Source organism: Myodes glareolus, chromosome 2 (genome assembly GCF_982192425.1).
Source record: "Myodes glareolus chromosome 2, mMyoGla1.1, whole genome shotgun sequence".
In the NCBI taxonomy this organism is placed as follows: Eukaryota; Metazoa; Chordata; class Mammalia; order Rodentia; family Cricetidae; genus Myodes; species Myodes glareolus.
This window is the reverse complement of record NC_142027.1, coordinates 126,328,323-126,342,466: the sequence shown is the minus strand read 5'-3', so window position 1 is coordinate 126,342,466 and position 14,144 is coordinate 126,328,323. Positions and strand designations below refer to the sequence as shown.

The window sequence follows — 14,144 nt, the reverse complement described above, 5'->3', positions numbered from 1 at the left end:
AGAGATCTGAGAGAACATAAGTTAGGAAGAATGAAATGAATAGTGTGCTGTCTTCAACCCGAACCCAGGGTGGCTGCTGTGAAGTGATCACAGAGGAGGCCTCAGCTGCCCTCCGGAAAGCAACCAAGTGGGCACAGTCAGGCCTCATTGTCAGTGTCGGACCACCAGTGGAATCCATCAACCCGGAGTCTGTGAGCGGGCTGTCTACGGGGGACAAAAAGAAAACTGCCCAAACCTCCATCTGCCGAGAGAGGAACTCTGAACTTGCCAGGTAGGCCTCTCAAGGAGGTACCACCTGTTGGGATTCTTCCAGACATACTACATAATGTGTTTGATAGTAGGATTTTAATTGTATGCCATCCCTTAACCTGCTGAAAATAAGAAGGAGGGGCCAGAACCACTCATGGTTGTAGGATTGCTCTAGGGGAGAGCCACAGAGGCAGTGCTGAGGCTGCCATGAGAGCCAAGTGGACATGGCAGCTAAGGGAGTCTTCTGAGTGTTAGTGAACTGCTTTGCACATAGTGCTTCCTCACTGTCCCAACTGACCACACACCTCTCTTTCTAGGGTTAGAGTCAAGGAGTTTATCATGGTGTTGTGCACTCATAGGTGAGGAATAGCTGCAGCCTGTGCCTGTCTTTGATTCCCAAGGTTTCTGTGGTTAAAACAAAACAAAACAGAACAAAACAAAACAAAAAAACAGAAAAACAGCTTAGGATCCATTGTTGCAGAGTGTGCTAGTCAGCACTTCCTAACTTGAGATACTGGTTAGATCTGGTTTAGAGGTTCTGGGGCATGGTACTGGTATTGGCCCAGTTCTTGGTTGTGTCATATGGTAATAGATCCTGTCAGAAGCAACTGCTTTACATTTCAAGTTAGGAGCTAAAAAAGCACCGAAGGAGCCAAACTCAGGCTTTTATTTTATACAACCCTAGCTGGATATAAGCCTTGCAAAGGCAAGTCCCCAGTGATCTAAGAACCTCCCATAGGTTTCACTGCCTACCATCAGTACCACTTTTAATTACTGTGAACCCTTGGGAGACAGATGATACTCAGATTCTTCACATAGCACAAAGAAAGTTCAAGAAGTGGTTTCTTCCTAGTGTTGATTTTGCTTGACTTGTCAGTCAGTAAACTCCCAGTCAAATGTAAGCCCTTTGCCATGTATAAGCAGGAAATCTTTTTATCATCATTCACTCTGAAATCACTTTTCTGTACTTTTAAACATCACTGAGCATTGAAAGTTATTCATGTTGGCACTTGTAGGACTGACCCTGTGCGACCCTTCATCAGTGGGCATGTGGCAAACAGCATGGCTGCAGAAGTGATTGCCTTGCTTCATAGCCTGCTAATGGCGCCTGAATCAAATGCTGCTCAGATTTGGACCACAACGGCAGAAAAGGTTAGCATGGGGCTTCTGCTCAGCCAAGGGAGCAAGAATGAAGCAGCATTCTAGTCATACATAGCAAGGGTCTTCCCAGGTGAGAGTGTTCCCAATTAGTCAGACCCTCCCGCTCTCCTGTAGTCTCCCCTGCCTCTGCTGGTTCTGACTTTGCAGACTTGCAGACAACAGGACAGTGGTCAGGGAGACAGTGGCAATTCTTGTTTCGTTTTGCTTGCATCAGTGTGGTACTGACATTATGGTGTCATGTATCCTTGAGTTATTAGCCATGTTCAGCACACCTGCAGTTCTAAGGAGGCCTTTGTGTGTGATTGCATTGCCAAGTGCTCTGTCTTGCATCGCTCCATCACAACGGTAGTCTAGTTGCCTGTACTGCAACTCTATAACCAGTTCCCCTTTCCACTGCCACTCATCAGACCAGAGCCTGAAACATGCCCTAGAGCTGAATGTTGAGATACAAGCCTTGGGGGTGGTGCTCCCTCAGGTGAATGACTGCTTGATTTTAGTGGGTTTGTAATACAGTATTAGATTATCCCATATTATGAAGTTGTATACTTCTAGATCTGTCTGATTATACAAAGGCACCTGTGGGCAGAATGTCACTGGTCACACCTGGTATAATAATTTTGGTCTCTTCTATATCCAGAGTTCATGTGATAGCTGGACCCCAGGGCACTGTTAGTCATTCCACTCTTCTTGGGACCAGTAGCCAATATTTTCTTCCCAGTGCTTCGCCTCCTTTTTTTCCCCCTTATTATTTATTTATTGGCCAGGCAATTAAAGGCCAGACACCTTTAATCCTAGTACTCAAGATGCAGGGGCAGACAGATCTCTGAACTTGAGGCCAGTGTGGTGTACAGATTGAGTTCCAGGGCAGCCAAGGCTACACAGAGAAACCTGTCTCAAAAATAAAGCAAAGTAAACAAAAAAAGATTCATTTATTTTATCTTAGTGTGAGTGTATTGCCTACATTTGCATACCTTATGTATTGCCTACATATGTGTACCACATGCATGACATGTGCTTGTAGAAGTCAGAAGAGATTGTCATCAGATCCCCTGAAACTAGAGTTAAAGATAGTTGTAAACCACCATGTGGGTGCTGGGAACCAAACCTAGGTCCTCTGCAAGAGCAGCCAGTACTCTTAACTGTGGAGCTGTCTCTCCAGGCCCTGTCATCCTCCTTGTTACACACAGGTTCTGTCCAGAGCACTGATGTACATTCCACAACTGGGGAAATATGCAGAAAGTATCCTGGAAAATGGCAGCAGCAGTGGCAGGAAACTTGCCAAACTTCAGAGGATCGCACGCCAGGCTGTTGCTGCACTCTGTGCACTTGGAGGCTTTAAAGAGACAATCAAGATAGGCTCCGAGGTCCAGGTAACCCACCACTGCTTTCCCCAAGCACTATTACTCCTGCTCCATTAACCAGTGGCCTTAGAGAGCTATCATTTACCCAGAAGGACAGCAATCCTTGTTCCTTGATGTTAAGGAACAAATCTGAGAGAGTCCTGGGTTCTCACCGACATCGTTCTGTACATTATTCAAATGTTAATGCAGAACTGTATGATGTTAACTATGGTATTCATATCCTAGGGTAGCATTGATGATGAAAGTTTAAGATGATGGCATGTCTCATATTGCTGTGAGGTTGTGGCCCTGCTATTTTGATCATGTCTTGGGCTTGGATCGCCATCAGAATCAGTGGTTTATTATAGCACTGACAGTGACAATTGTATAGTCCTTTCCTCTTGTCATTTTAGATAGCTGCTCCCACTTGACCATGGCAGGCAGTGTTAATAATCTCCATCTCTAGGTTTTAGGTAGAGGAATATCAGGAAGCATTGGAGTTGTGGCTTCTATCAATGAACAGGAAGGTATAGCTACAGTCAGATTCCCTCCTGTAGACTGCCGAAGGACGTCTCAAGCAGCAGACACACTGACTATTCCCTTGTCTAGACTCTGTGTTCCAAGGTCAGAGGTAAGGTGATGCTTACCTGTGTTGTCAATACTGTATTGCTGTGGGGGCATGCAAACACTATAGAGAAGGGATTCACATTCACCTGTGATACGTGTTTACATACTGATTGTAAAGATTTTCAACATTGGTGGGAAAGTTCATCATTTGTTAGCTGGGGAAATTTCATAGATTATTTTTGGTTGCTTTGACCCAGTTTATGATTTTCTGCAGTGATTTTGATAGCCACATATTCATAACACCTCTGTTCCCTGTCCCCTTTGTGGGGCCTTCACTCCCACCATAGGCACTGCCTCTTCATAAGCTGTCCATTACTGAGAAGGTAGTCCAGGCAGTGCAGTCCATGCTGCTTCCTCAAGAGGGAAGCCTCTCTATCCATACCTCGCTGCCTGCAACAGGAGATGGCTCAGCACCTGTCATGGCAGTTGTCCGGCTCCTGGCTGAAATTCGAACAAGGTAAGTTGGCCTGGCCTTAGAGGGTTCATAGCCTGAAGCTCATGTCAGCTAGGTAACAGGTACCATTGTCACACACTATAAACCAAAGCTCATGTCTCAGTTTCTTCAACTCCAATTGCCTCCCAAATTACTGTGCCTCAGAAGGCTGAGCCATTCCCCTGAGAGGACCTGCTGCTGTAGTGTGCTGTGTGACTTATACTTGATGCTGCACTGACTGCTCTGCTTAAAGAACCTGGTTCACTACAGGATCACATGGCCACTTTTCTTTCTTTTTTAAAAATTATTTATTTTACATGCCAACCACAGTCCCCCCCCTCCCATTTGTACTCCTCCTCCCTCCCAAGCCACTTTTCTTTTCTTTTCTTTTTTTTTTTTTTTGTTTTCCAAGACAGGGTTTCTCTTGTAGACCAGGCTGGCCTCAAACTCAGAGAGATCCGCCTGCCTCTGCCTCCCAAGTGCTTGGATTAAAGGCGTGTGCCACCACTGCCTGGCTACGTTTCTTAAATGACTCAGGTCCATCACCTTCCAACCTGGTGACAGGAAGATGAGAGAATGCTTTTAGTTCTATGTCAGAGAGGGAATATCTCTGTCTACAAATATTTTTACTCTCTGCTAAACAAGAGTAACACAGTTCTCTTGACAATGAACTTCTCAGAAACTTTTCAAATGTCTGGTGACTCAAGTGAGAGAGATCAGCATATAGATTTTCCACCTGTTTCCCTCTTATTCCTGGAGCTCTGTCATTGCTCACAAGGCACAGTGAGGTGGAGCTTTGGCATGTGGCCACCCAGCAGTTTGTGTCTCCTAGTGGAAACTGCATCACAGCAATGACTGGGAAAAAGGTTTCTTAGACAGCCGCTTCGTGGTGTCTTTGGGGAACTGGTTACAGAGCCATCCTCAAATGCCAAACATGTGGCTTCTCACACCTTCGTGTATAATGGGACCAAATACACAAGCATGGGACCCATATGTACTGTAAGGAGTCTCTGGATTTCTTGGACTCCCTGTGCAGTGCCAACGCTGTGGAAGGATTGTGGTGCTAGTTAGTGTTGTTCAGGGATGGTGACCAGAAAAGAATGTTCATACACATTTCTTCAGGGGACGCTTTTTTCACATATTTTTAGTTTGGATGGTCATCCATAGGTCCAGACCCTCATGGATATGGAGGACCAACTATGTATTTCCAAGCCAGTCTGCTTTGGAAAAATAAGATGTAAAAATGACAAAACTGATTGAAATGTTTCACAGTTGATATCTTAAAGAATGAACATTGATGACTTTGAAATGTTTTGAATCTTTTAACATTAAGAGCATGCCTGGTCATGGCGCAGCTTTTAGAAGACAGCCTGTTTTGTGAGGAATTCATACAGCAGTGTCCAGCAGCCGTGGAAGTTCTGAACCTCGTAGCCCAGGAGTGCAGTGCTGGTGAGTGCCAAATGAGTGCCGATGCCATGTCCTGTGGAATGATGTGTGTACCCACAGGCCACATTCACTGAACTCCAAAGACAGTGTCAGGGCTCCCTTCGTCCCCTGCTAGCCAGAAAAGCAGTACTCTTCAGTGAGCACCAGCCCATGCCTGAGTGTTTTCGTATTTTCTCTTCTACATTTACATTAATATGAAGAGTCTGTGGTGATTTCCTCAGGATAGCCTGCATTTAAGAATTACAGAATTTTTGTTTTGGTTTGCTTTGTTTTTTGTTTTGTTTTTTTTTTCTCCTCACTATGTAGACTTGGCAGGTCTGGAACTTTTTTTATTAATTAATTTTTAAGAATTTGTTTGTATTTTATATGTCTCATCTACATATATGTCTTTGTGAGGGTGTTGGATCCCTTGGAACTGGAGTTATAGACAGTTATGAACTGTCATGTAGGTGCTAGGAATTGAACCAGGGTCCTCTGGAAGAGCAACCAGTGCTCTTAACTGCTGAGACACCTCTCCAATATGTGAAACTTTGATGTAGACCAGGATGGCTTCAAACTCAGATCCACCAGCCTGGATTCTAGGATTAAAGGCATGCAATACTATGCCCAGCCAACATTAATATTTAAAATCAACTTGAATTTTAAGTGTAATGACCTTCACCTGGCATGAGTCGGGGTATTCTTATATTTCTGTAACTCTGGAGATTGGTGCAGGAGGATCAGAACTTCCAGGTCAGCTAGAGCTAATTTTAGGTCAACCTTAGCTATGTGCAAAGACCCTATTTTAAAAACATAAAATAAAGAGGTGGGCTCCATTTTTCAGATGATAACAATCATAGTTGTCATTTCCTGAGTGTTTATCCAATGTCTGAGTCTTGCCTAAAAGTTTGGCTTGAGTTACACCATCTTGTCTTCAAAATCCCTGTAGGCGAGGGTGCCCTCACTGCCCTGGGTTGCAGTTGAAAGACATGGGAGTACCTTATCCTTGCTGATGCTCCAAATCTAGGCTGCTCTACTCCAGGGCCAGACCTGCACCCAATGTGCCTTGCTGCTGAACTTTGTGAAAATACAAATGGCACAGGGCATTTTTCTTTTGTAAGGATGGAGATGGTCTCTGTAGGTGAATACTCCTATTTTGTAAGGATGGAGATGGTCTCTGTAGGTGAATACTCCTGTTTTGTAAGAATGGAGATGGTCTCTGTAGGTGAATACTCCTGTTTTGTAAGGATGGAGATGGTCTTTGTAGGTGAATACTCCTGTTGTGGTGCTGTTCTTGGAGCTGTTTCACAGGTTTCATTTTCTGTGTCCCTCCACAGGAGAGAGACTTGGAGTTGTTGAGGTGCAGTGTGAACGGCTCAGGATGCTCTACCGGGACTGTGCTCGACCCCCTCCACCTCCACTGCAGGCTGATCGGAGACAGGTGAGACCTAAATGCCTCCCTGAAGACTGTGACTCTGCCGTTAAAGAGGGACAGGCAGTAGAGTACAGCATGAGAACGAGCATGTGGGACTGCGAGGATAGCATAGAGGAGGAACTCTTGCCTAAAATGAGCATGTCCAGTCCTTTTGCAGCTGTACTGTCACCTTTGGATGTCAGAGAATACTGAACTGACATTCTGAATGTTGGAGTATTATAGTAGGGAGAAGAATTTATTACTTTATTTGAATTATGAATAACAAAAAAAAAACTTTTTAAAAAATTAGGGAACTGGAGAGATGGTAAAGCGTTTGCCATGCAAACTTGAAGACCTGAGTTTGGTTTCCCGGCGCCCTTGTAAAAGCCAGACATGGAGTCATGCACCTGTAATCCCATACCGGGGTATCAGAAAAAGAAGTACCTCTGGGGTTTCCTGGCCAGCCAGTCTAACCAAATCAGTGAAAGATCCTATCTCAAAAAATAAAGTGAACTGAAGGAGACACCCAATGCATCTACATTGCATGTATGCAAAATAAATAAATAAACCCACAAAACTAAAAAGTTATGTGCTTTGTATTAGAACAGTAGTTCTCAACCTGTAAGTTGTGACCCTCTGTGTTCAAAAATATTTACATTATGATTCATAACAGTGACAAAATTATAGGTACAAAGTAGCAATGAAAATAATTTTATGGTTTGCAGTCACTACAACACAAAGAACTGTATTAAAAGGTTTCAGCACTGTATTAGAACATGACTGATAGTAATTAAAACATAAAAATAGCAAATATGAAAATTTGCTGCCTTTTTAATGTTTGTAGCAACTTTATTCACAATAGTCAAACGTGAAAATGACCTGAAATGCCCATCAAATGTTGAATGAGTTAGTAAAATATACTATTCAAGCAACAAGCTATGGCATAATTGCATTAAGGCCACCTACACAGTACCATAGATTTCCTGATTCTGTTTATGTGAACAGAAAAGATGAAGCAGCAGATTGATGTCAACAGGAGCTTGGGGAGGAGAGAAGCAAGTCAAAGACTAGGGCTTGACTTCTCATGAGTGTGGGATTGCTTACAGTTAGAAAACAAATGCTCTAGACCAGAATGTGGTAATGGCTACATGGCTCCACAAACATCCCAAAAGACACAGACTTTTAACTTGAGATGGACAGATTTTATATTATGTGAGGCATGTAAATAAACTGCTGCATTTAATAAAAGCATACACAAACATCACTTGGCATCTCAGCATCTTCAGTTACTGTGGTGAAAAGCAGTGAGGTGTGGTTTAAAAGGCAAGTGTGTTCTCATCTGGCTTTTCCCTGGTGAGTCCCTTTCTATACTGCCCATCAACAGCAGTGTCCACCATTCATACGCTGTGCACACTTACTCCTTGGGCTGCTATTGGCAGGCCTGTGATTGCAGCCTTGTCTTCTCATGGCTACAGTTCTTTGTGTAGGATGTGTTGAAATTGGTGGGTGGAGAGGAGCTGTGTCTCATAGGGAAGTCTGGCACTTGAGTGAAGTATTAGAAGCATGAGGAGACAAGCAGCTGACCTACAACACACACTGTTACCCATCTGAGCAGTGTCCTTGGAATACAGCTTCTCTTTATGCACCAAACTAAGATTGTATTATGTGTATATTGAACTATGTGAGGATGAGCATGATGAGAGAAAAATGTCATTTAAGGGGAAAACCAAATATATATATATATATATATCATTACAAGCACAAGAAGGAGAAATGGAAAGCTGAGTATGAAGATAAGCAGATGGGATTCAGTGCTCTTAACCGCTGAGCCATCTCTCCAGCCCCAGCAGATGGGATTCAAGAGAGTAATTTCAGTAGGACTAGACACAGGGAAAGTTATCAAGGCCAGCCTGGTCTACAGAGCAAGTTTCAGGACAGCAAGGACAACATAGAAAAACCCTGTCTCAAAAAAACAAAAAACAAAAAAATAAAAAAAAAATAAAAAAATATATAAACAAAGCAAAAAATTAAATTTATGTTGGGGAAAAAGCTAGACTTAACAAAATAAAATAAAATAGAAATAAGACTTTCCTCTTCTAAAGACTTACTTTGTGGTTGTTTTGCCTGCCTGTGTATGCACCACAGTACCTGAGGAGACCAGATGAGGGCATTAGACCCCTAGAATTGAGTGCTGGGAAGTAAATTCAGATCCTCTGCAAGAGCAGCTAGTGCGGTTAACCTCTAAACCATCTCTGTAGCCCAAAGATATATTTTTAATATAATTTCTATTTAGGGGTGTACAGGGATGGTGTAGTTGAATGGGAGTCCTTGCCTAGCAGGTGTAAAACATTGGAATTCCTTCCCAACCATATAGCAAAAAATTAAAATAGAAAGAGCAGAGAAACAATATTTTAATCATATCAGTTAAAAATGATTTTCTTCTCTGAGAGAGTAAGGAGATTTACCTGCTTTGTTGAGTGAAATTCTTCCTCCTGCAGCCCAAAGAGATCACCTGGAGCCCTTCTCGAGTATTCCCTCCAGTTCGTGCCTGCATGTTCTCATCTCACCTCACCTCTGTCACCTTCCTGGCTGATCCCAGCGCTGGTGGAGGTCTTCCCCGGGGCACGTTTATCTATGCCACTTCCCCACTGCCAGTTCAGGTGAGAAGCTCATGGCAACCCTGCCTCTTCCCATACTTCAAACTGGTAAGAAGAGGTAGGTGGTATGCCCTTGTCTATTGTTGCCTTCTGAGTCTCACTCTCTTCTGGTGTCTCTTCAGGCCCCATCTTTTTACTGGGAGATTGAGATTGTTTCCTATGGAGATACTGATGATGACACTGGACCAATCGTCTCATTTGGCTTTGCTACAGAAGCTGAGAAGCGTGATGGGGCATGGACCAATCCAGTCGGCACTTGCCTTTTCCACAAGTAAGTGACTGTTCCTGCTACAGCTAAAGAGAAAAAGTACTGCTGGACATGGTTGGTCTTGCTTTTAATCCCAGCAAATCTTTGTGAATTTGAGGGCAACCTGTCTATATAGCGAGTTCTAGGCCAGCCAGGGCTTCATAGTGAAACCTTGTCTTAAAAGTGGGTCAGTATTCTTGGGAAAGTGATTTCCTATAGATGTTTATGGATATTCAGGGAACCAAAGTGAGGTTGTGTGTTTGAGGAAGTGGGGACAGCAAGGTGTTGTTTTCCTTTTTGGTTGTTTATGGTTCCTCAATACCATTCTTTCCTAGTTATCCTACAACAATAGACTTATTTTTCTTCATTTCCCAAACATATTTGAACCCATATACCATGGTGCTTATGATGTAGGCTAGGGATTTACTAGGCTGTTGTAATACTAAAGGCAAAGTATAATACCCCTAAGCCATATGTAGATAGTGCCAGTTGGAAATCTGTTAGTGTTTAGGAAAGCATTGCTTACAACTATGGGGTATCCTCCTTGCCTGCCCCTTCTCTCCCTCCTTTCTTCTCTCTGTCCCTCCACATGGCTGGTGAGTCTCAGCTTTGACCCCTTGTTCTCCTCCCAGCAATGGCCGAGCTGTACACTACAATGGCTCCAGTCTGCTACAGTGGAAGAGTGTCCGCCTAGATGTCACACTCTCTCCTGGTGAGTGCAGTGGGGCCTTCTGACTCTGCATGCTTTTGTGGGGACCAGCCTTAGTGCTAGATGGATTAAAGTTAAAATAATCTTGGCAGTTGGAAATGGGCCATTTGTCTCTGAATGACAACCAAACACCTGCCCTTGTCTGCAAGTTATACCACAGCTCTCACATTCTGACGTCATTATCCTTAGAGCCTCTATCTTATAACTTAGTCCCTCAGTCACGTGGTTGCAAATTAGCAGTTCACTTGATAGTAAAATGGGAAAATGTGTGCCCTTCCTGCTTTCTGTTGTAGGTGATGTGGCAGGAATTGGCTGGGAAAGGACCGAGGGGACCCCGCCTCCTCCAGGGCAGCCAGCCAAAGGTCGGGTGTACTTCACATACTGCGGGCAGCGTCTCACACCATACCTGGAAGATGTCTCTGGGGGAATGTGGCCTGTGGTGCACATTCAGAAAAAGGCAAGTCACCAAGATAGGAAAGAAGAATAAATTCTTTAAGGAAATGTCTTTCTGACCAGAAGAGACATGAGAAAAGCTTTTGTCTAGCCATACTTTGCACAGTGATAGGACATGGCAAGCCTGGACAAGTGCTTCTTTCCCCTGGTGAACCCTGCAGTCTTAGTTCAAACAATGCTGTGTCCAGAATTTAGTATGAATCTGCTCTGACCACCTCTTAGCCATCATTCCTTAACAAGGAAAGGAATGGCAGTGAAATGTCTCTGAAAAAAGCTTGTAAAACTGACCTTCTAAGTCATGTAGTATGACAGAAATCTGGACAGTTGTCTTCTGGTAAAGACTCAAAAGTTCAATACTCCTCTTCCCCTAGAGTGCTCTCTCTCTCTCTCTCTCTCTCTCTCTCTCTCTCTCTCTCTCTCTCTCTCTCTCTCTTTTCCTCCCCAAGGGCTTCTGTTGACTTTGAAGAAGCACCCTTCACCTGCTGTTCTATGGGACATGCTGCAACCCCTAATGTGTGTCTACTTTCCAGGTTGTAGTCAGATGCCCATCCTCATGTACTCAGCAGCTAGGCAGCAGCAGAACCCATGTTCAAGATGAACTGCTTCCCTGGTCTTCCTGTCTCACCCTGTCTCTTGCTTTCATTCATTCAACAAATATATACCCAGAGTCTATGTGTGAGCACATCATGTTCTGAATTGAAGCAGAGAACAAAGTGTTGATGCTGTCCATCTCTCTCACACTATAATCAATTGGAGGAATTGGAAATTGATTAGATAATCACAGAAACATATGTATATAATCACAAACTAATAAGTACTTAGAGTGGGAACTAGTCTCTGAGTACCAAGCATATCCCTGCCCTCTGAAGACATGATGGTTAAGCCAGGCCTGGACATTAGCTAGTCTTGGCTAGTCTTGGAAAGTTAATGGAAGAATGTTGCAGAGAGAGAGAGAGAGAGAGAGAGAGAGAGAGAGAGAGAGAGAGAGAGAGAGAGAGATGAGCAGCACCCAGGTGTGGTGTGGACACCTGTAATCCTGCTCTTGAGGGATGAGTTAAGAAGATTGTTGGAGCTGGAGATACTCAGCCACCTATAATTGCAGTTCTGAGCGACCAAACGCTCTCTTCTAGCATCTTCAGATACCAGGCACACATGAGATACAGAGACATACATGCAGGCAAAATTCTTGTGTACGTAAAATAAATTTTGAAAGAAGATGATTATTGAAAGTTTGAGGTGAGCCTGGGCTATGTAGTAAAATACTGGTAACCAGGAGAGGGTAAGAGCCTTAGAGACAATGAGTGGCAAGGAACCTGAGCATGTGTGGTGTTTTTTGCAGCACACCAGGCACAGCACACACATGCCTGCTCCTTTGCATATTTCTCCTGCTTCCCTTTCCTGGGCCATTCTTTAGGCTTAATATTCACTGAAGTGCACTTTGTTGTTTAACAAGAAAGAAAGAAAATCTAAATAATCCTAAATCTTTTATTTGCTTTTTCTAGAACACAAAAACTCGAGCCAATTTTGGCTCCCGCCCATTTGCCTATGCTGAAGGACAGGCCCATCGTAATGCTGCGGACCTGTGCACTGATCTGGCAGAGGAGATCAGCGCTAACTTTGAGGCTCTACCATTTGCCATGGCATCTGACAGTGACAACGATGCTGGTACCAGTATTGCATCAGACCCAGGCACTCATGGGCCACCATGCCGAATTGCTGCAGTGGCCACAGCCCAGCAACGTAAGCCACATCATCTTCTAGCCCTGCTGCTAGTGCTATCAGGAGTGCTGTGAATTTCACAAGTCCACTTAGGGTGGGCATCTGAAGTGCGGTGAGAGGCTTTCCTAAAAAAAGACACAGGAGAAGGTATCAAACTGGAGTGTTCCCACTACATAAAAGTGTAGGTATAGGAAGTATGTGTAGGAAGCTAAGAACCCTGACATTTGTGTGAAATCACTTACTTCACTTGATAGTGTTACTCATTTTTAAAAAATATCTTTAAACTGAGATCATCAATAATAAAATGGTAGAATTAAGGACATGGATAGAAAACTGTGCTGCAATGTTTCCTGATCATTTCTTAAAAATCATATTAAGCCTGGTCAGGTGATTCAGGCTTATAAACCTAGGTGTTCAGGAGACTTAAGCAGGAGGATAATAAATTCAAGGCCTGTGTGCGCTATAGAGTATGTTCAAGGCCAGCCTGAGCAACTTAACATGACCCTATTTCAACATTTAGATAGATAGATAGATAGATAGATAGATAGATAGATAGATAGATAGATAGATAGATAGATAGATAGATGCATACATACATACATACATACATACACACACACAGAAGCTAGGCATGTATCTTAGTGGTAGAAGCCATACCTAGAATAGATAAGGTCCCATCCCTAGACCTATGAAAGAAGATAGAAGGTAAAGAAAGAGAAAGGGTCTAACTGTGTTTTGTTACAGAATATGATAGTGATACCTCCTGCCATTATAAAGTCGAACTCAGCTATGAGAATTTCATCACTTCTGGCCCAGACCCCCATCCACCTCCCATTGCAGATGATGAAAGTGATGATGATGATGATGATGACATCCCACAGGTAAGAGCCCACAGCTCTTACAGGACAGGACTCTTGGGAATAAAACCTATGATGTTAGCTTTCAGCTGTGTCCTTGTGTGAGTAGTTACCTTGGCAAATGCATCACTCTGAACTGCCCATGAGTAGCCATGTCTACTAGGCTGGGCTGCCCTAGAGAGGTCTACCTGTTGAAGGTAGCTCAGCAGGTATCCTAGACTATAGTGAGAACCCTTTGGTGGCTTTGAAGGGAAAGAGGCACTTGCTGAGGCGGAAGGGCTTGCTGGGGGTGGGGCTGGCTGTGGTGGGGGATGAAGACCTTCTGGGGGGGGTGCCTAAATGTTTGTGTTTAGGCCAGACTTGAGCAGGACAGGTCCTACAGGTGCCGGCATGAAGTTCTTCCTCAGATCACAGGCTTCCTCTTCCCACAGGAGGACCATTATGCCCTGTTGGTGAAAGCATGGGAGACCAAGGTTTTTCCTACCATCCGAAGACGTTTCCGCAATGAAGCTGAGCGAAAGTCGGGCCTGGACCAGATCAAGGGTGCTTTACAACTAGGTCTGCTGTGTTCTGTTACCTGAAGAGTCTCTCAGAGGCTTGAGGGATGAGGGAGATAGAGTTGAGAAGTGCTCCTCAGATGGCATATCTAGCTTGATGGTATCTTACCCCATGTATGTCAGTGAACTCAGGGTCCTTTGCCCTCATTGCTAGACTTCATCTTCCTTGTCAGAGTGACTTGTGAAGCTGGAGTAGTTGCCCTGGGAGCCTTGTGTGGCCTGGTGAAGAGTGTCCACATCTGCAATCATAGATGCAATCATATCTGCTGATGGAGCGTGGGTTTCCCCATCTTGAA

The 14,144-nt window shown here is 43.9% G+C and overlaps 1 protein-coding gene across 11 annotated transcripts in view; it reads left to right on the top strand.

The window, feature by feature from the left end:
* The window catches only part of Hectd4 (HECT domain E3 ubiquitin protein ligase 4), a 175,434-nt gene that overhangs the window by 115,346 nt on the left and 45,944 nt on the right, over window positions 1-14,144 (top strand). For all 11 annotated transcript variants that reach the window (XM_048447438.3, XM_048447441.3, XM_048447445.3 and 8 more), the window contains 14 exons: window positions 69-271; window positions 1,266-1,401; window positions 2,598-2,780; window positions 3,217-3,381; window positions 3,665-3,834; window positions 5,144-5,259; window positions 6,573-6,676; window positions 9,148-9,309; window positions 9,429-9,577; window positions 10,186-10,265; window positions 10,556-10,719; window positions 12,218-12,455; window positions 13,179-13,315; window positions 13,723-13,849. In XM_048447438.3, coding sequence (XP_048303395.1) covers window positions 69-271; window positions 1,266-1,401; window positions 2,598-2,780; window positions 3,217-3,381; window positions 3,665-3,834; window positions 5,144-5,259; window positions 6,573-6,676; window positions 9,148-9,309; window positions 9,429-9,577; window positions 10,186-10,265; window positions 10,556-10,719; window positions 12,218-12,455; window positions 13,179-13,315; window positions 13,723-13,849 — 2,134 coding nt within the window. The remainder of the gene's footprint in view (window positions 1-68; window positions 272-1,265; window positions 1,402-2,597; window positions 2,781-3,216; window positions 3,382-3,664; window positions 3,835-5,143; window positions 5,260-6,572; window positions 6,677-9,147; window positions 9,310-9,428; window positions 9,578-10,185; window positions 10,266-10,555; window positions 10,720-12,217; window positions 12,456-13,178; window positions 13,316-13,722; window positions 13,850-14,144) is intronic.